Source organism: Panthera uncia, chromosome C2, assembly GCF_023721935.1.
Source record: "Panthera uncia isolate 11264 chromosome C2, Puncia_PCG_1.0, whole genome shotgun sequence".
In the NCBI taxonomy this organism is placed as follows: Eukaryota; Metazoa; Chordata; class Mammalia; order Carnivora; family Felidae; genus Panthera; species Panthera uncia.
The window spans coordinates 138,939,634-138,961,105 of record NC_064810.1 but is presented as its reverse complement, the minus strand read 5'-3'; the positions used below and the strand labels follow the sequence as shown (position 1 = coordinate 138,961,105).

Here is a 21,472-nt window from a genome sequence, read left to right as displayed (position 1 = left end):
TAAGTAAATACCTCTGCATATTTTCTCACTGCCCTTCCCTTGACATACTGTACTTTACAAAAAAAAAAAAAAATCCATGTCCAAGTTCAAAGAGGGGGGGAAAAAAAAGAAGAAGAAAGACAGACAGCATTTTTTAAACAGGCCAGCCTTGGAAATATGTACAGAATTTATGCATGTTTCAAGCGCTCTTTCTCCTTTGCCAGAGGGTGTAATTAAAGGCCCACAGACAACTTCAAAACTGAGGCCAAAGAGAACTCCAGTCAAAGTCAGCGGGAGTTCAGCACCCTGACCCCGCACAAGAATAGCTCGCCCAAAAAGGAATAAATAACTATCCTGGCAGGGAGCACAGGGAAACACAAGGATGGGAGCATCAAACAATAGAACCCACATTTAGTAAAAATAAAAATTCATTCAGTGGCCTAGAATCAATACGATAATAATTGTATGATCTGCTGCGAGCCAGGGGAAGGCAGGGGGCCTGAACCGGAGGCCATTCCCGGGGAGATGAGCTGGCCGCTGTCTCAAGACAGCTGGCAGAACTGGGGTCTCACTTGGGCCTTCTAGCAAATTCTTTCCCTCTCTGTTGTCACAGACACTACGCCCCGACTGTAGTTCATTTTTCCTAGTTACTTGTGAAGCAAAGGAACCACTCACGGCCGCTTAAAGGTGGGTGGTCTGCAGATGGTGACCTGCCCGTTAGCTCAGTGAGTGTGTGTCCTACAGCGAAGGTTGGTGCTGGGACGCCACAGTTCCCTTGGTCTCTCCTGGTTCCCACCTGTTTTCCAAGGTGAGCCATGAGCCTTGCTAGTCTACAAAGATGCATGTTTTCCCTACAATGGGATCCTAAGAACAGGCCACTTACTTTATCTGGCATCTAACTACAGAAAGAGCCTGCGGTTCAAAACAAAACTCAGTTTGCCACAGACTGGGTTTTTCAAAAATGGCCACAGTGAGATCTCCCTTCCCAGAAGCTCTTCTCAAGTGACCCCGTGGCTGTCCCCAATGAGAGGAGGGGTTATGTTCCCTCCCGTTGAAGCCGGGTGGGTCTGTGACTGCTTTAACCAACAGAATTTGACAGAAGGGACTTTATGGGGCTTCCAAGACTAGGAAATACAAAGCCACATGTCTTCCATTTTGTCTTCTGTGACCCTAGCTTTTGGACCACCGAGCCACCATGCAGTAAGTCCGATAATTCTGAGGTCACCGTTCTGTGAGGAAGCACAGGCCCTAGCAAGAAGCTACACGTCGATGTTCTGCTCCACAGCCCCAGCTCAGGTCCTTGTCAACACGCAGCATCAACTACCAGGTGCATAACTGAAGACACCTCCAAATGATTCCGCCCCCCCCCAGGCGTGGAGACCTTGCCACATGCTGAATCTGTTCAGCTGAGGCACCAGAGCCCATGGAGCACAGACAAGCCATGTCCGCTGGGTCCCATCTGAATTTCTGACCCATACAACCTGTGAGCAAAAAGGAAAAGTTGTTCTACGTCTCTAAGATGTGTGATGGCTTGTTACGCGAGGGTACACGGAACGCAATTGTTTGGACGCTTCAGGGTCATTTTAACCCTATGCAATTTTCCCCTCGTATGCTGAATTTAGAAATTAAACCCTAAAGAAAAAGGGATTTCGTCCTGCCCTCTTACCTACACAATAAGACTGTGTGAAGCAAGGAGAGATTGTATTTGGAAATCGTCAGTGAACTACGGGATGCCCTGTACTTATCGTTCTAGGATTTATCATTTCATCGTGAAAAGAAGGTATCTGTTATTTCACTGGTGTATGTGACAAATGGGGAAAGACCAATATTTGAAATTCAAAACCGGTTCAACCTGAGGCCAAGAAGTGACTTTAATAATTGATAAGAAAACAGTCACCCTTGGCAGGCACTAACGAGCCACCCCATCGGGTGGCAAAGCGAACCCAAACGTTGTACCCGCATCATCGACCCCCTGCCAGAGAGCAGTGCAGCAACAGGAAGCAAGAAAGAGGCTGTCCTACCTGCAGGACAGACGGGGTGGACGCCCCTGTATAATGTGGAGTGCTTGGAGGAGACGTCTCCTAAAAATCAAAGTGGCATGGAAAAGGATGCTGGCTGAAACTGTCATTCTTCCTTTTTTTGTCCGTGAGGACATTTTCAGCCAACGTCGTCCTCAACACCTCTTCCATCCGCCCCTTAGCCCCTGCCCTGTGGTCATAACTTGGACCTCACACTATCTCGGGGTATGAAAGAGTTCTAATCCCATTTGGTTTTTTTCCCATTGCTCCCAATTTTATGTATTATAAATTGCCGCAACAGATATCTTGAGTGCCTCTATCATGCCAAGTCTGTCACAGGCACTGGAAATACGGAGATGAATAAAACACACAAAGTCCCGATTCTTGTGGAACTTACATACTAGTGGGAGAGAAAACCAGTTGACAAGGAAATAATTGCAAACAGTCGTAAGTGCTACAAAGGAAGTTCCACTCCACTGCAGGAATCCTGGCACATCAGGACGGCTGCCAGCACCTTCTATTTCAATGAAGATTCAACAGGCCACAATGGAGAAATGTTAATTACACAGAAAAGGATTAAGTTGTAGGCCCAGACTGGGTCTGTCACATAAAGATAGAGATAGCAGCTGTCCTTTAACTTCTAGGGGAGTTTCCCAGAGGGGCACAGATTTATTTAAAATTTATTTATTTATAAATAAATAAATAAATGCTCAGTTGAGCGTCCGACTTTTGATTTCAGCTCAGGTCGTGATCTCACAGTTTGTGAGATCGAGCCCTGCTTGGGATTCTCTGTCTCCCTCTCTCTTTGCCCCTCCTCTGCTTGTAAGCACTCTCTCCAAATAAACATTAAAACATTTTTTTACTTAAAATTTATTACAAAATAAAATGAGAGATACATTATGATAAAGATCAGCTCAGAGAGAGGCAGCTTGGGGTAGGACATAATTTTATTTTTGTATTTTTTTTTAATGTTTATTTATTTGAGAGAGAGAGACAGAGAGACAGAGCATGAGACGGGGAGAGGCAGAGAGAGAGGGAGACACAGAATCCGAAGCAGGCTCCAGGCTCCGAGCCGTCAGCACAGAGCCCGACACGTGGCTCAGACTGACAAACCGTGAGATCATGACCCGAGCAGAACTTGGATGCTTAACCAACTGAGTCACCCAGGTGCCCCTGGGGTAGGACGTAATTTTTTTTTCCCTAACACTAATCTGTGAACAATGCTTAAGGAACTTGTAAACCTTTTTGGCAGAAAAAAATTTTTTCTTTGGCAGAGACTAATGATATAAAAAAACAAGAGACACAGACAAATAAGAGTGGTTTTACACAAGGGGTTTTACATAAACCCCTTGCTAAGGGTGGAACAGAGTTTGATACTGATGGGGAGACAATTCTTCTTCCAGGGCATGTGAATGCAACCATATGTATGAGACAAGTGCATTGATAGTCACATGGATATGGGGAAAAAAAAAATAACCAGTGGTGATTCTTGAAGCAGAGAATGGGAGGTAAAGAATGGTAATATATACCAATATCGCCCGTTCTTCTAGACACACAGGATGATTGCATTTTTCTGTTCCATTGGCATGAGGTAGGGCCATGAAAGTTATTTTACTCGGTACGTGATACACAGAAGTGACAGAGCCTCCAACAAAGAAGGGGCCTTCGTGATGGGGCGAAGAGAGGAGGCTGGCGTCCCAGCAGGCTCCAGAACCAAATACTAGTCCACACCACTTGGTGCTCCCAGATGGCTTGAACAAAAAGCAAGTGTTCAGAAGATACCACGTTTCAAATACCTAAGTCACTTTTTCTCTCCAGTTTAAATTGTTTTGTGTGTCCCTGTAGGAATTCCAGCTTTATTATTTTAAAATAAGTTATTAATAAGGGGCACCTGGGTGGCTCAATTGGTTGAGCCTCTGACTTGCGTTCGTGTTATGATCTCCTGGTTTGTGAGTTCGAGCCCCACATCGGGCTCTCTGCTGTCAGCACGGAGCCTGCTCCGGATCCTCTGTCCCCCTCTCCCTGTGCCCCTCCCCTGATCGCACACTTTCTCAAAGCTAAACACCAAAATAAATAAATAAGTTATTCAAATACTAAATGCTATAATACTTAAACATAACTTCTCTTCCATTTCCACTGTTGTTCTGTGGGCATGCCTAGACTAACTGACAATGTCTTGACATAATACAGAAAAGACTAATTCCTTGGAGGTCACTATTATCTCTCATCCAATGCTCTTATTTCTCCTGTGATAGTAGAGAAAAGGAATATACTATTTCTGAGGCCTAGAGCTCATGTGATGGATGAAACAGAATAAAATAATAAAGGAAGACCTGATCCAGACTCACTAATTCAAAAATACTCTTTTATGGTTTATTTTATTTATTTATTTATTTATTTTACATTTTATTTCTTTTTGACAGACAGAGAGAGACAGAGCACAAGTGGGGGAGGAGCAGAGAGAGACAGAGACACAGAATCCAAAGCAGGCTCCAGGCTCTGAGCTGTCAGCACAGAGCCCGGCGTGGGGCTCGAACTCACAAACTGCGAGATCATGACCTGAGCCGAAGTTGGACGCTTAAGCGACTGGGCCATCCAGGCGCCCCACTCTTTCATGTTTTTTAAACCACCAGATCCATGATAGCAATCCTGTGCGCCCTCTCACAGCAAACATTCCGCACATGGGTATACCAAAACAAATGGCCTCATTAGGAGTTTATGTTTAAAAACAAGTATATTTGGTGGTGGACTCATTTAGGCTTGCTATGCAATTCACAATTTTATGCAGATGCTACCTGCCACAAATATTTACGGAAATAAATACCATATCTGTATGTGTGATGTGTACATGACATTGAAACTGCCAGTCAACAGCTAAGAATTTGCACCAAGTTCGCACTGAAACAGATTTCCCACCTAACTCTCAAAGCGGGAAATAATCACTTAAGACCAAAACACAACTGAATGAGAAATTTTACATTTAATTCCACTTTGGGAAAATAACCAGAATTCGTGGGCTCTATTTCTAATATGTTCTTCCCACAACGTCTGGCACGGGACTGGTAAGTTTCATACTTTTTCTGTCCCAATTCAACACAACAAATACACTGAGAACTATTCAAGCATTTGAGCATAATGTTTCTGATGCAATAATAAACATAATATATCATATATTCACATGGAATGGAGACCATCAAAAATATCTTATGGAGCATGTTGTCTGTAAATTTGCTAACTTAGGGTACCAACCACTCGAAGGAGCACCTAACACAGCATGCCTCCGGAAACAAACAAATATCAGAAACATGCCTCCCCACAAACTCTATTACTCCGAAACTAATTATTTATGTTAATGAGGAGTAATATAAATTAGGGCAGCCGCTCTCAAAAGTGCTTGTTGGTTAAAAGTATGCTCACGCTCCCAAAGTCCCCAGATAGAGCGTAGCTCATTTACTGTTTGAGTTTGACATATGGACGTGAGATCCAAACTCAAATTCTCATTCCCTTGAGGAGCAGTCAGATGATCCCTGCCGGGTCTGACTGATAAGGATAATTTTCACGATTTGGGGGACTTTCCAGGCCCGTATGAATAGTGGTGTTGTATATTTAGGAGGCTGCTAATTTCCGATTCAAAGGCACAGACTTGCTTGCTCACTCTAGTTTGTCCAAATTTGGGTAGCCATGAAAATGCTTTATGAAGCCAAAGCATTCTCCCCCTCACTGGCCTACCTCAGAGTTTTCTACTACTCATTATGTTAAGGCTCACAGAACCTGGGAAATACATTTTACGTGCTCCAGTTCAAAGCTGCAGCCAGTATAAAGGATGTCTCTTCCCAGACACAGAAAAAGCCTCCACAGAAGAACTGAGAGGGTCACTGAAGAGTTTGCTTTCCCTGATTGGAATATTTACTTTGCAAATCCACCAATCTCTGTTATAAATGAAGCATTACATGAAATCCTGAGAGGGAGGAGGGAGCCCATGTTAAAACCCAAAGACTGCCTCGAGGACACTTGAGAAAAAGTTAAGCAGTTCGGTTCACTCTATGCAACTTTTTGCATTTTGACACCGGTGACTCGGCAGCAGACGCCCTGGCAGACGGGCCACCTTGACTGTACTCACGAGTTCGCCAACAAGCTCTATAAAAACATTTCTACCTTGTACACTTCTGTAGCCTGCACTTCGCTGCTCTTGAAATAAAACAAAATCCACCCAAACAAAAATGCCCCAGGCGACAGGGCTGGCCACAGAACTGGTGCCAGAAATCTGGGCAGGACGTTGCTAGCAAAGGAATGTCATCTTTTCAATATGGAACAAGGAACAAGGCTCTAATGGGGCACGCTTGCCAGAACCCCGCTTTTTCTCTCCACCCCAGACAATGCCAGCATTGTACAGGCGGAGAGGCACATGGAGTTTTATTCCCCCCTCTGTAGAGTTTTTTCAGGGATGAGTTCTAGGGGCCACACAACAAAATCTTCTCCATACGACACATCTAGTCGCCGCTCCGAAGTGGAAAAATACCGAAGAAAGACAAAAACAAAACAAAAAGACCCAGTTCGTATACAGCACAGGAGAGATTCCACGGGCGCCTGGGTGGCTCAGTCGGTTGAGCGTCCGACTTCAGCTCAGGTCACGATCTTGCGGTCCGTGAGTTCGAGCCCCACGTCGGGCTCTGGGCTGATGGCTAAGAGCCTGGAGCCGGCTTTCGATTCTGTGTCTCCCTCTCTCTCTGCCCCTCCCCGTTCATGCTCTATCTCTCTCTGTCTCAAAAATAAATAAATGTTAAAAAAAAAGAGAGAGAGAGAAAAAAAAAAAGAGAGATTCCAACCCCAAGGAAACTATCATGGGAAGAGCAACTCCGTAACAAAGAAACATCTAGGAAGATGTGTGATTTTCATGACGGGAGTGCGATTCTTGGGCTTAAGGACACACAGGTTTGGTACAACAGGAAAACAAAGCAAGGGCTTCATCTGGTGCTCCGCAGAAGGGACAGCAACATGTTTCCAAAGCTGGAGGAAGAATTGGCTTTGTAGGTCTTAATGAGAGACATATGTCAGTCTCCAACAGTCTGCTTGCCACAGGGATTTTCTGGGGTCATTCTGGCTACGTGTGATTTGTGCCTTGTGGAATCTAAGCCCTGCGAAAGGTCTTGCTCTACTGGGTAAGCCTTGCCAGTCTCTCAAAATGTCAAAAGAGGACAGATCAAGAATACAGAGATGTTTAGAATCATAAACTTTGAAAACACAGTCTGATAAGATTCAGGAAAATTAAATGCAGAAACGTATCCAAGTTGGTTCCCACAATAACCACTGCGGTAAACAGAAGTAGATTATAAGTCAAGAGCGTGGACGGTGGAACTTGGTCCCAGAAACTCTGAAGTTTTCACATCTGTGAAATGTGGGGGGAAAACCTATGCCACCTACTTCTCCAAAAGGTATGAAGATCAAATAAAAAGCCTCAGGCAGAAACTGTTAGCGCTCCACCAAATTCATTACTTCCTTCCACGACGGCAGGTCTGTACCTGGGCACAAGGCTAGACTACACGTCTTGCAATCGGTTTTGGTCATGGGAGCAGTTCTTGCCGAATGATGCATGCCACTTCAGGCCCTGGCTTTTAAGGAGCAGGCAGGCGACCTCCCCCCATGCTCTCGCTCTCATTCCAGATGATAACTAAAGACCTAGTGGATGCCAAGCTATAATGCTGGGAGGAGTCAGACTTCCTAATCCCTGTACAGAAGAGAGACGATACCAACCAGGAATACATGCCTTGAGCTGACATGTGCAAAAGAAAAAATTCTGGACAAGATTTTGCACATTTTGGAGTGTTTCTGGTTTTGTTTTGTACTGCAGCTAAGCTCAGCCTAATTTAATTCCATATGTGAGCGTGCTTTAGAAACTAAGAGGCAGTATCAGTGTAAGATATTTTCACGGTTTCTGTGCTCTTACACAGGTCTGCAGGTGGAAGAGAGGCAACCACACAGAGGGGGAAAGACTAGGGGCTCACAGCCTTGCCCTCATGAAGAGAAATAAAGGGGCTGCGAAAACAGGATGCCCTTGCCAATTTCCTTCTTATTACTTTTTTCCAAGAGTTCACCCAGGAGAAGGAAATACAGAATTGAAAGCTCTCTATTTCACCTCTCTGGTAAAAGGTTTAGAAAGAAAAAAGGCTGTAACACTCATCTCCCGAAAGTAACTAAATCACCACCGATGATGGTACAAATTTGATTTATACGGAAATGATTTTCAGTCATAGTTTATATCACTCTCAGGAAACCCTGAAAATATTCTTTTATTTCTCTGACAAAAATACACTTTTGTTTTTGTTTGGTGTAATTGTAATACATCGTCACCATTCATTTTTAGAAGACGGTCTCTAGAAATTTTGTCAAAGCAACTTCTTTTGCTTCTCATCCCTCATTGGCTTAAAATCAGAAAAACGAGTGTTGATTTTTGATTAATTTTTTTTAATCGACCAAAACATGAAACGGGCACTTGAGACATCACTGGGAGGTGAGCCATTTTCAAATCAACAGGCTAACTATCAACATTGGGAATTGCCTCTCTAGTATATGACAGTGGTAAAACCTCTACCAAGAATGAGTTTGTTTAATAAAAACAGCAAACGAAAGTGTTCCAGATATTTTTAAACAGCAAGCAAAGTAACCATTTCAACAAGCATTTCTGAACTTCTAATGATTAGAAAATGTATAAACCATTTAAAACCACCAAAATAAATCGACTGTTTTCACCAAGCCAACATGGAAAAAAAAGTACAGGGTTGCAAGCTAATTCAAAATTCGCCCTCCACTTCCTGTTTATTCATACACCAGGGGAAAAAAAAAAAAAAAAGACTTTTCTGCCTTTTCAACCCAAAATGATTTCTCAATTTAGAATAACGTTTATCCAGAAGAAAAAAATGTGTTTTCTCCTTCAGTAGGATCTATTACTAGGAAAAGCCAGATTGCCATTTCAGCTCTCTTAATGTTTCTAGACACGGAAGTAGATTTCTCGATGTTGAGATTTTTATTTACATTAAAGCACTAAGAGCCCACAGTGTTCCTGAGTATATCATTACAGGTACTAGCCCTTAAGAGCCTGCTTGAAGACAGTATGGAAGAGAACGGTTAACTCCGAGGTGGAAGGCAGAAATTACTAAGAAAATGAGCTGCACTTTGGCCATAAAAGGCCTTTTCCTGTTTATAAAATTTATAAGCGTTTTCATTAAGGCATCGTTACAAACCCTATATAATGAGATGCAATTATGATATTAGATAGGACGTATAAAATTATACGTGCACTAGCACAGAATTATATCTGCTTGATTAGGTTATTTATTACTGTATCAATTACTGTATAATTACAAGTAATTTGTGATAAAAAAAAAAAAATCACTCATGCACCGAAGCCCTACTATGTGAAGAGCACTGTGCTGGGCACCGAGACTAGTCCCAGCCCTCCTGGAGCTTATAGTCTGAAAGAAGAAGAGGGTATCAAACCAATGGCTCCATAAATAATAACTTCATTACAGTCCCAGTAAGGGCTACAAAGGAGAACAATAAAAAATGTAAAAGAGGGGGACCTAACTGGGGGATTCTGGAGAAGACATGATACGTAATGAGTCTTCTGGAGCATCTTTAATGCCTGGCTGATCCCCAGATGCTTGCACAGGACAAAGCAAAACCAGTGTCGACGGAATGAGTATGTTTCCATTTTTCCACCTAAGTCTTCATAGGCTATTCCAAGTTCCTTTGCCTTCAACTTTTGCCGTAGACACTCCTCTCCTCTTCCCCATCTGGAAAATGCTAACACGTCTATAAAATCGTCTCTTGTCTACAGCCTTCCCTGAATGTGTCAGAGGGATGTGAGGCCCAACCTCCGTGCTCATCAAGCCCCCTAAGGGTCAAAGAACATGGTACACGCGCTGTTTGTCTATCCACTCAGGCCATAAATATTTACCATGCGCTTATTATTCAACAAGCACCTTTCTACGTACTTTATACACACTGGGATACAACTCTGGGAACAAAATACATAAAACCTTTCCTTTCTGTACCTAAGCCTTGTCGTGGAAAGTGTTTAATAGATGTCTGATTAATGGCAGAGTAAGTCAATTCTCCATTATTGGCCGATTTGAATACGAATGGCTCTTTGGGTCTATGAGGGGACCGACTTTGTAGGGTTCGAAAACTTAATGAAATCCATGGCAAGCTTCATAATTCAGTTTTAGCTACTGCCTTTAGCATGTTACGTTGTTCTTGGGGCCCAATGCTGTGGGAGGCCTCTGAACAGAAGCAAAGATCAGTGTGGCAAAGCCAGAAATGTTCTCCAAACAGAGCATACCGCTCGTGTTTACCCATGCCAATTAAAAACAAAAAAACAATGTCGTTTTAAGTGGCCTCAGTCAAATAAAATCACTAAGCACATTTATAGTATTTAATAGAAGTTCTAAAATTAAGTGCAGACATCCATCTTCCTGATTGCAAAACTTTTTGTGACAGAACATATTACTTGCTGTCTGCCAGGAAAAAAACAGCCCAGCGGCCGAACACTGTCGTGGAGATGAGGGCCTCCCTTCTTCAGAGGCAAGGAAAACAAAGGCAGATGAGAAAATGGACAAAATTAGCCCTGAGGGACTGAGGGGGCTAGTGCAGTTTAAACTCTTAAAGGCTGCTTTAAATAGAAGGCTACCAGCGTGACCTTAAGCAAGCATTTCCTCTGTGCCCTTGTGGGGAAGGCTCACCATCATGGCGGCACCCAGGGGCTCCCCATGGGGGCTGGACAGTGGCTCCCAAATGCTAGCTTGTGGATGGGAAGTTTCCACTCATCAAGGGCAAAGCAGAGAACAAGGACACAACACCATCTGGGAGCGTGCCCGAGGGTGGGTCCTGTCTGTTAACCGGCCCTTCTTGGGAAAGCCGGCCTTGTAAGCTCTTCCTTTTTTTGCTTTTTGTTGTAAAAATGCCATTTATTTTATGAAACGATTGATCCAGTAGGGTTGTTTTTCTTTTTAAGTATTCTCCCACCTGCTTTTAATCTGTTACCCCATGAAACCCCCACTCTAGAACATAACCTACCACTGCTTCCTACCTGCTGTTTCCCTGCAGCTAAAGCAGCGGGGTGCTTTCCAACAGGCATAAGATTTCAATCCTAGCCTTCAAAAAGACAAGCTGTGTGACCTTAACCAAGTTCCTTTACCTCTCTGAACCTCAGTTGTCTCATCTGTAAAATGGGCATCTTTAAGCCTACTCCCTACAGTGCTCTCGTGAGAATTAAACGAAACAAGAGTATCAAACGTCCCAATGCCTGGTATAGAGAAGGTATTCAACAGGCCAGTTTTCTCCTCCCCCTACCCACCCCTCGACTTACAAATACCCACACCGCATAAGCCATCCTAATAAGAAATGAGTACAATAACTCTGTTTTACCTTAATATTTGGTGTAGGGTTGGGTTCATACTTGTGAATTAGAATTTCACAAATTTATTAAGGCCGAGAGAAGGTAACAGATACAGCAAAGAAAGAAGAAATTGCCCTAGATTCAGTTTTGATCTAAAATGCTTTCCCCTGTTACACAGTTGGTTCCTTCCAATCATAAGATCTCCCCTCACTCCTGAATAAATCAGGTATCCCTCCACTATTGTTTACCAGACCATTCTGTTCCTTTTCTTCCAAGTTTGGATTGTTCATCATCTGTTCATCATTTGTGTGAGACAAGAAGTTCCAGGAGGACCATCTCTCTTGCATTTACTATTGTATCTCCAGGGTCCAGCCTACGCCCTGAAACTTAGTTCAATAATTATCTGCTAGGGCGCCTGGGTGGCGCAGTCGGTTAAGCGTCTGACTTCAGCCAGGTCACGATCTCGCGGTCCGTGAGTTCGAGCCCCGCGTCAGGCTCTGGGCTGATGGCTCGGAGCCTGGAGCCTGTTTCCGATTCTGTGTCTCCCTCTCTCTCTGCCCCTCCCCCGTTCATGCTCTGTCTCTCTCTGTCCCAAAAATAAATTAAAAAACGTTGAAAAAAAAAAATTAAAAAAAAAAAATTATCTGCTAAAAGATGATGGAATGGTGAATACAGTTGTGAGAAGAGACTTAACACATGAAATCAGGAGTTAATGGAAGACGGTAGGTGCCTGGGTGGCTCAATCGGTTGAGCATCCAACTCTTGATTTTGGCTCAGGTCACGATCTCAGGGGCGAGGGATTGAACTCTCCATGCTGAGCATGGAGCCTGCATAAGATTCTCTCCCTCTGTCTCTCTCTCTCTCTCTCTCTGGCACGCTCCCTTGCTCACGGTCGTGCTCTCTCAGGAAAAAAAAAAAAAGACCATATACAGTGAAATTCCAGCTTTAATATACTCCCCCCTTTTGCAAGGTGACTTGGCCACTTTTCCTCTTCAAAGGTGCAGTCTATTTCTCTATCCCTCAGGCTAAGGTTTGACCATGTAACTTGTTTGACCAATAGGACGTTAGCAAGTGTGATGCAACCAGAAGTTTGCTCACTGGTGCTTGTCCTCTCTTATGATGGGGAACCCATCCACCACCATGTGAACAAATCCAGGCTAGGCTAATGGATGAGGAGTGGTAACACAGGAAGAGGATCCAGTCGTTCTGCCAAGGACTCTGTCATGTGAGGCCACCTAGACCACCTGAACCAAGACAAGAAAACCTGCACAGAATTGTGACAAATAATACATGTCTACTGTTCAGCCAACAAGCACGTGGGTTATAAGCAAGAAAAGCTTACTAATACAGCAGCTCATAAAATACATCCCATAAACCTCTCCAAAGTAAGATGCTAGGTGTTTCTGGAAGCAGCTCACTTATAAGGAAACTGCTAAGAAGTGGGAGCTGAGTGGGAATGAGGGGTTAGAGTAAAAACAGAGAGAGAGAGAGAGAGAGAAAGGGAGAGAGAGAGAGAGAGAGAGAGAGAGGGAGGTCTTGAAGCTCCCATCATGGAGCCCTGGGCAATTGACATGAACTTCTGTTAAACAATATTCCTGAAGGAAGTGAGAAGGAAGCACCACATTCCCGGGCCTACAGTCCACCAGAAACAACTGGCCTGGCACCTCTGGCATGAGTCCTTTGGACCACCAGCCTTTGACTTTTACAAATTATAAGAAAGAACATATCACCACGTATTTAGCAAAGGTCCAGAAACTAGGTCCAAGGGCCAAATGTGGTCCATTGCTTATTTTTATAAATAAAGTTTGATTGAAACATATCGATGGCCATTCTCTGACGTATTGTCTATGGCTCCTTTCATACTACCGCGACAGAGCTGAGTGGCTGTGACAGAGACCAGATGGCCTTCAAAGCCTAAAATATTTACTATCTGACTCTTTATGGAAACGACTTGCCAACCCCTGTACTGGAATAATCAGGGTAGGTTCTAAGGAGTGGTGGGGTCTTAACCTGAGTCTTGAAAGAAAAAGGCGGTGTTTATTTTTGGTGTAAAGAAATGGAGAAAGGCTGAAAGAACATTACAAGAAAGAATACTAAGAGTATAACTGATGTTACGTCACTGTGTGAAAGTTATTAAGTTAATGACAACACAAACCATAATTGAGTGTACCGGCCACTTCCCATGGGCCAGATACTGTTTGCTTTATGGTCACTCATTTTATACTCCCAACAATATCACGAACTAGACAGTATTATTATCTCCATTTTTCCACATGAGAAGAGAGAGACTCAGACAATTAAAGATGCTTGCCCAAGGTCACAAAGCTATCAAGTAGACTAACTAGGATTCAAATACCTAGTTAGTATTTACATTTATAGTATTTATATCAGCCTAACTGGTCTTCTCACTCTCAACTCCACAATCAATATAAAATATGATGAAGGCCAAAATTATGCATAAATTCTAGCTATGAGCAATCAGACGGTTTCTTGAAGGCACATGAAAATCAACTTTATCACTTTACATTGTTTAACCTTTTTGGCCACACCATATGTTCCCTTTATGTCCTCTTTGTCCCTTCCAAAAAACCTGTCATTGCTCAGCTGGAAATCCCCTAAACGGGACATCCCTATGGTGCATCTAGCGGTTATGTTGCCATAGTGAAGCTATGTCAACACAGTGGTCACTGGCCATTCCCAGAGGTCGACTGCAACCCATTCATTAAATTCCGAGTCTGAGACTGCCACCTATTCCCTAAGAAGAAAGAAGGTTCTCTTCCCCAAACAAGAGTCAATAAGGTCCTGGTCATGACAGGCGGAAGCCACCGTGGGCATTACTTCTTACAGACATAAATTCGGTTCTGTTAGGGAGTCCTATTTTAGAGCAGAGGCTCCCAACCCGGAACAGTGATCTTTGATCTCTAGCCAAAAAATGGGCCAGCCCTTATCGGTCGATCAGGGACCCTGGTGTATCTGCTGCTAGCTCCAAATGATAACATGCAGGGGGCCCCTTATAAACAACCTAATTAAATATAGGCAGAATTCCAGGACAGAAGTTGTTTCTTGATTCATTACCTTATCATCACATGGGAGAGATTCCTAATAGATAGTCTCTAATACGATTAACTTTTAACAGACTCACAGATATTAAATTGATATGCCTCTTTCAGAGGGCATTTTGGCAATTTGTATCAAAAGCCTTAAAAATGGACAAAGCCAATGACCTAGAAATTCCAAGCCTACTTATTTATCCTAAAAAAAATGATCACAGATATACCTCAAGGCTATACGTTATTATTTATAATAGAGAGAAAACTGCAAACACCTTAATTGAACAACAGGGAATTCGTTAAAGACATTACGATATAGCCATAAATTACCACATTAATGTTATAACCGTAAACACTAGGCAGTTGTTTAAATTTTGGCCATGAAAGACTATTAAATTTAAAAAGCAGATTAAAACCAGCATACAACATAAAATTCTATTTTTATAAAAAACAAAACAACACGCACGTACTCATAAAAAAATAGATTTAACACAGGTTTTCTCCCAGGGTAGAACTATGGTGGTTTGAATTTTCTATTTTTTGTATACAACGAGCTTTAGTTTAGTGGCTTTTAAAAATGATGACTGTTATCTTTAATTTTGTCTTAATCGTTATTTCTTCTCCTTTGGCTGTACACTATACTTTCGACTTTACGCTTTTCAGTTCGGTGAATTTTAGCACGACATTGTCCCAGCCAGCCAAAACACAGTCTTTCTTTTTTTTTTTTTTTTTTTTTTAATTTTTTTTTCACGTTTATTTACTTTTGAGACAGAGAGAGACAGAGCATGAACGGGGGAGGGTCAGAGAGAGGGAGACACAGAATCGGAAACAGGCTCCAGGCTCCGAGCTGTCGGCACAGAGCCCGACGCAGGGCTCGAACTCGCGGACCGCGAGATCATGACCTGAGCGAAGTCGGCCGCTTAACCGACTGAGCCACCCAGGCGCCCCAAAACACAGTCTTTCTCGACCACCTAGGGGAAAGGCAGCCCACGTTTTCAGAGCTCGACAAAACCCACCAGGCAAATCCCCTCAAATTCAACGAGTGGCTGACCAGCCTTCTTGGGCTTTCACTCTGTGAAAAAGCTGTGCCATAACAGCGCTCTGAACAGCGGAACCGAGTTTATCAAAGTTGCCTGCGCTGGTCTGGGTTTTGTTTTTGTTGGGGTTTTTCCTAAAAAGAGTCAGAATCCAAAATTACGACAAGAGGTTGGGGAATTAGCTGACTAAGAGCTGATGAAAACAGCGTGTACCGTGCGGATTGTGAAAGAGTTTAATGCATAGGGCCTGAAAGCTGCTGGGGAAGACAGACGTTGGGTCATTTCTTTTCCCAGGACATAATGGGAGCAGGTAAGCTGGGTTACAACATACCGCATTCAGATTTCTGGACAGGACATGACTTAACATTTTTTTTTTTTTTAAATAAAGGAGTGCCTTCTAACTTTCAAATGGTCGTCAGGAAAGGGTTTATTTACGTACTGCCAAACCAGCGGACAGAGTGAACTGGTGTTCTGCCACAGATGTCCCAAATCTCAGGACAAGGCGAAGCGGGGTCAGCTAGCAACCAACATTAAAAGTGACCACTGGACGCCCAAATGTTTCACTTTTCACCCAGCTGCCAACTGGCTGCTGTGTGAACTTGCCTGACCACCTTATCCGAAGCTACTGGAGAAAAGGACACGCCTTTAAAGCAACCAACACAATGCCAGAGGTAGAGAGATGTTCCTAGGTCTTCCGTGGATTCCCCCCAACTGGCCTCACTCAGTAAAATGATACATGTTTTTCCAAAGGACTTGAAAAGAAGGGAAGCCTCACATAATTTCTTTCAGGGGCTGAGTGACATTTATGTGTTTGTTCAACCGAGATCTTTAAGCACCCACTATATGCCACACTGTGTGTGAGCTACTGTGCAGGCAAGCTAGGGCCCCTATCCACTCTGTGCCACAGACAATAAGGCATTCAGGGCGGTAGACTGCACGCAAACCTGACTCCATTTCTCCTTACCCTGTATTCCCGCCTCTAATAATGTGACTTTCCAGCTTCTTGCCTTAGAAAGTTGAGTTTACATCGGGTACCTGGGTGGCTCAGTCGGTTAAGCGTCTGACTTCAGCTCAGGTCATGATCTCCCGGTCCATGAGTTGGAGCCCCAAGTTGGGCTCTGTGCTGACGGCTCAGAGCCTGAAGCCTGCTTTGGATTCTGTCTCTCTCTCTCTCTCTCTCTCTCTCTCTCTCTGCCCCTCCCCCACTCATGCTCTCTGTCTCTCACATATGAGTAAATGCTAAAAAAGAAAGAAAGCTGAGTTTATGTTCCTACCAGCTGAGCATCACTGGCCTTACGACTTACTTTGACCAGCAGAATGTGTCACAAGTGACAGCATGTCACATCTGAGCCGAGGCCTCTGGAGACCTTGAGTGTCCTTCCAGAATCCTGCCTGTGCAAATAAGCCAGTACTAGCCCTACAGGCACGAGAGACCACATGGGGGAAAGACCAAAGTTCCCAGCCAACAGGAGTCTTCGGCAACCCCCAGAAGAACAGCCAACCGGCGAACCTGCAGCTGACCAGGAACGCACAGTGGAGCATAGCTGGGAGCAGATGAACCACCCAGAGGAACCTGGCCTGCAGGGCTGACCCACAGAACCATAAGCCAAATAAAAGCTTATTGTTTTAAGCCATTCATTCAGCTATAGGACGGTTTGTTACACGACAGTGCCTACCCAGTACAAACAGGAATAATAACTAACTCTGACAAGCCAAATACAAAATGCCACCGAGCACCCGATGGGAGCCCCTGTAATATTACCCCAACGTGTTTATAATTACAACGTATCATCCAATGTAGACATATAAAGAACGGATCTGACCAACCATCCTAGAGAACATAAAGAAGCTGTATATCGGGGGAAGGGCCAGCTCGAGACAGCCATAGTTCCTTTGAAAAATGGCCTGTGGATGAGTTGGATTTGCCTATGAAGTCATTCTTTGTTTCTTTTCTCTCTCTCTCTCTCAAAAAAAAAAAAAAAAAATAAGCTCTTTCATTCAATTAAGACTGTTGGACTCGATAGCGATTGTCTAACTTGATTCAAAGCAGCCATATCCTCTCTGACACATGTTCAGCCTCCCCTACTCGGTAGGCTGGAATTTTAAATCCAGCTCTCCTGAATTTATGACACACACACAGTAGCAAGTCCCTACAGGCTGAAAATCAAACTGTAATTCAAAGGCCACAGGGCTGAGGAAACAGCCAGAAGATAAATCCCAATTTCTAACCTTGGATTCTCAGCAAGTTGATTTAGTGGACTGTCAGTCATATTTAAAAATAAAATAAAACTACAAAGACAGCAGACGGCATGTTCTAAAGAGAAACGGGGTGATGCTTTTCTGGACTCCTTCAAAAAGCTCTTGTTACCTGAAAAGACCTGTTATGTTATTTTAAGGGCCCTAGAACATTTGGCCCCAGTCAGTCATTTGCAGGAGTTTCTGAATTTTCAACTCATGAGACAGAAGGAAGGAATGAAACCATCAAATAAACACAGTGCGCCACACTGGGGGTGACATTGCCCAGGGCAAAGCAGCCTGTTTCTGGAGCCGAGCAGGTCACGCCCCCACCCCCCAGAGCACGTGGAGAGTGAGCACACACTGGGCGCAGAGGCCTGTGGGTACTCACCTTGCAGCCCTCGCAGGCGCTGACCCCATAGTGGTACCCGGATGATTTGTCCTGGCAGACGAAGCAGGGTTTGTACACACGAGGGGGAGGAAGCGGAGACGGAGGGCTGGGGACCAGTTCCTCGGAGCTCGTGCTTTGGGTTTCAATCGCTGTGGTGCGGAGGGGGTGGGGGGGTGGGGAGAAAAAAAGATAATCTGTCAGTTCATTTCTTTCTCACCAGTGAAATCCCCGGCCGCAGCCCCAAGTTCAGCAACAACCCGAGCAAGGATAGGCCCACAAGAACACCTGTCACCGTGGGCACAGCAGTGGGACAGGGACACGGATCTGTGTGGTTCACAGGGAGAGCCCACAGGCCTCTCTCATTTGCAGCGCAGCACAGCACTGTGCGGGAGAGGATTTTATCACCAGGCCACCCTCCAGAGGACCAGGAACTCAGAGCCGCGCAGTGACTTGTCCCGGATCAACGGCGCGGCGCGAGAGCCAAGACCCAAAGTCAGATTTTCACACTGCAGACCCGAAGCTCTTTCTTTCAGCTCTTCTGCTGCCCCTCGCTTCTGATCCACGGAGAGTCTCTGCAATGACTTGTTTGACCCTGTTGCTCACTTAATTAATCAAAAGTAAATTTCCTAAGACAAACGAAGAAAATGCCAGAAGCAGCTACTGGGCAAGCATATGGGGAGGGCCTGCAGCGTGCAGCCTTAAGGGACCTTCATTAATCACAATATGGGTGGGGTGCCCCAGTGGCTTAGTTGGGTTGAGGGTCCCACTCGGGCTCGGGTCATGATCTCACCGTCAGTGAGTTCGGGCCCCACATGGGGCTCTGGGCTGACAGCTCAGAGTCTGGAGCCTGCTTCTGATTTTGTGTCTCCCTCTCTCTCTGCCCCTCCCCTGCCCACGCTCTGTCTCTTAAAAATAAATAAAGATTAAAAAAAAAAAAAAAAAACATTGGTAAGACCTTTGCTACTCCAAGACTAGTCCTTGGACCAGCAGCATCAGCATCACCTTCTAATCAGCATCACCATCTACTAAGATCATCAGCATCTTATTAGAAAACATACCATCAGGCCCCAGCTCAAGCCTACGGAAGCAGAATCTGCATTTTAACAAAACCCTCAGATTGCCGAACATACAATTTATGTTTGACAAGCAGTGGGTTATCCTAATGATAGGAGAGTCATACAGCTCTTTATTCTAGATTTTAAAATACACGGGGTGCTTGGCTGGCTCAGTCCTTAAGCATCTGACTTCAGCTCAGGCCATGATCTCACAGTCTGTGATTTCAAGCCCCGTATCGGGTGAGCGCGAGTCCCGCTTCAGGTGAGCGTGAGCCCTGCTTTGGGTAAGAACACAAGCCCCACTTTGGGTCAAACACGAGCCCCGGGTGAACCCCACTTCTCTCTCTCTCTTCCTCTCTCTGCCCCTCATTCACTTGTGCTCTCTCTCAAAAACAAAAACAAACACACAAAAAACCACAATTCCCCATCTCATTTTCTAACCACCCAAATTCCATGGTTAATAGGAATTCATAGAATTTAAGATCCGAGGGTTCTCCCATCCCTTGTCTCCAGATGCATGTTCAAAGCCAAAGCAAGACCTGGCTCATTTCCTATCACAGGCAAAAGTGCTCATGAAGTATGGTGGGAATGAGGAAGGGAGTGACTCACCCAAAGTCATCGCATAATGTTCCAGAATCTTCCAATCTCCAAATTACTTGAGAATATACAGTATATTCCCCAGAGAGTAAGATTTCCAGTTGTTCCACTACTCACAATCTTCCCGAGATATCCTACCAACGTTATTGTCTTACAGCTAAGCCTTCAGGAAGTTGGGGCAACTCTACCCCTTCACACACTGTGAATCCACCCTCCTATCTTATAATCCTGCTACCACACCGCCATCATCTCTCACCTTAGCCACTCAAGGGTCTCGCTGTCCCTACGCTTCTACCCGAGAATCCCTTCCTCAAATGCGCAGTCGGATAACTGTTCAAAAAGTTAAAATCAACCCCTCTCCCTTACTTGTCGAAAACCCTCCAAGAGTCACCAGTTAGATCAAAGCCAATCTCATTACTGTGTTCCACAAGGCTCTTCATGATACAGCCCCTTAGCAACAACATCACTGAACTCAAGCAATCTCATTTATCGACTTCTAAACACCTGCCTCCTATTCCATCTCTTGAAGAGGCCAAGCTCTCCGACCAACTTAAGGCTACTGCCCTTAAACCATTTCCCCTAATTGGAGAGCTCTTCGAGCAAATGTCACCTCCTCAGAGATGGCTTTTCTACAGAAAGCCCCTTCCCACTCCTGATCGCTACATCCCATTATTTTATTTTATTTTCTGTAAAACTCTAACTAGTATTCAAATTTAGAAAGTTTGTGTACAACTTTATATTCTATCTCTGCCACCTTCCAACTATGGGTTTCATGAGGCCAACCTACCTACGTGCAGCATTTACAGCTGTGTTCCAGGCCTAGCGGTCCTGGCACACAGTAGGTAGGCAATCGATAAATATTTGTTGAATTAATACATGAACTTGTCCCCGTTTCTTTTTTTCTTTATTCTAAGCACTAAGAGCCCCTCTAGGTTGTTAGGTAACCCGATTACAAATCAAATAGCTTTTATATACTCATTTGCTTCCTCAAAAAAATTAATTATCCTTTTGGAGTAGAATCAACTATAATTATAGTATTTTCATAATTCAGAAGTTTCTTGGAATGAATTCATTAGAGTAACGCAGGTCTAGTAGATAAATCTATATTACAGTCTCTACCGGTTAGAAGCAAGGTATCTGGGACAAAGACGGCTCTTACTCTGGGCAGCTTGGCATTATTGTGACAAGTGTTCTGCAGAAAGGCTGGCATCTGAGATGTCACTAAAGCTTATCAGATCAGCTCTCAAGCTGTAAATGCAAAAGCAGGCCTCACACTAAGCTAATCAGCTTCACTGAAAGCAAATGAGAAATAATGACATCAACAAGAAAACAGTACTTGTTCAAAGTACAGAATAATATACTGCTCTGTGTTAAAAATCTAAGAAAACAAACGTGCAGAGCCATCTCCCCCAAACCATCTCCTTAGAGAAAGGTGCTGTCATCATCTTAGCATATATCCTTCCAGACCACTTTTCTATGCATATAAATGATTTTGGTTCGTTTGCTTGTTTACTAAAGTGGACTTCTACTGTAGATTCTGTTTGGGACTCTAAGTTACTGTGTCATGAGTTTTATTTCCTCGTCCATAAATATTTTTCCTGCAAAACATTCCATTATGATGAACCTCTTTGTAGCTAATCTCAGCACATGCCTGTGGCAGATCAATTCTCAGAAGTGGAATTACCAGCTCAAAAGGTATGGTTGTTTCAAAATATT

The 21,472-nt window shown here is 44.0% G+C and overlaps 1 protein-coding gene across 2 annotated transcripts in view; it reads right to left on the bottom strand.

Annotated features, from left to right (window-relative positions):
- The window catches only part of RARB (retinoic acid receptor beta), a 404,400-nt gene that overhangs the window by 125,383 nt on the left and 257,545 nt on the right, over positions 1 to 21,472 (bottom strand). For both annotated transcript variants that reach the window (XM_049628899.1, XM_049628900.1), the window contains exon 2: positions 18,105 to 18,253. In XM_049628899.1, the coding sequence (XP_049484856.1) occupies positions 18,105 to 18,253 (149 nt within the window). The remainder of the gene's footprint in view (positions 1 to 18,104; positions 18,254 to 21,472) is intronic.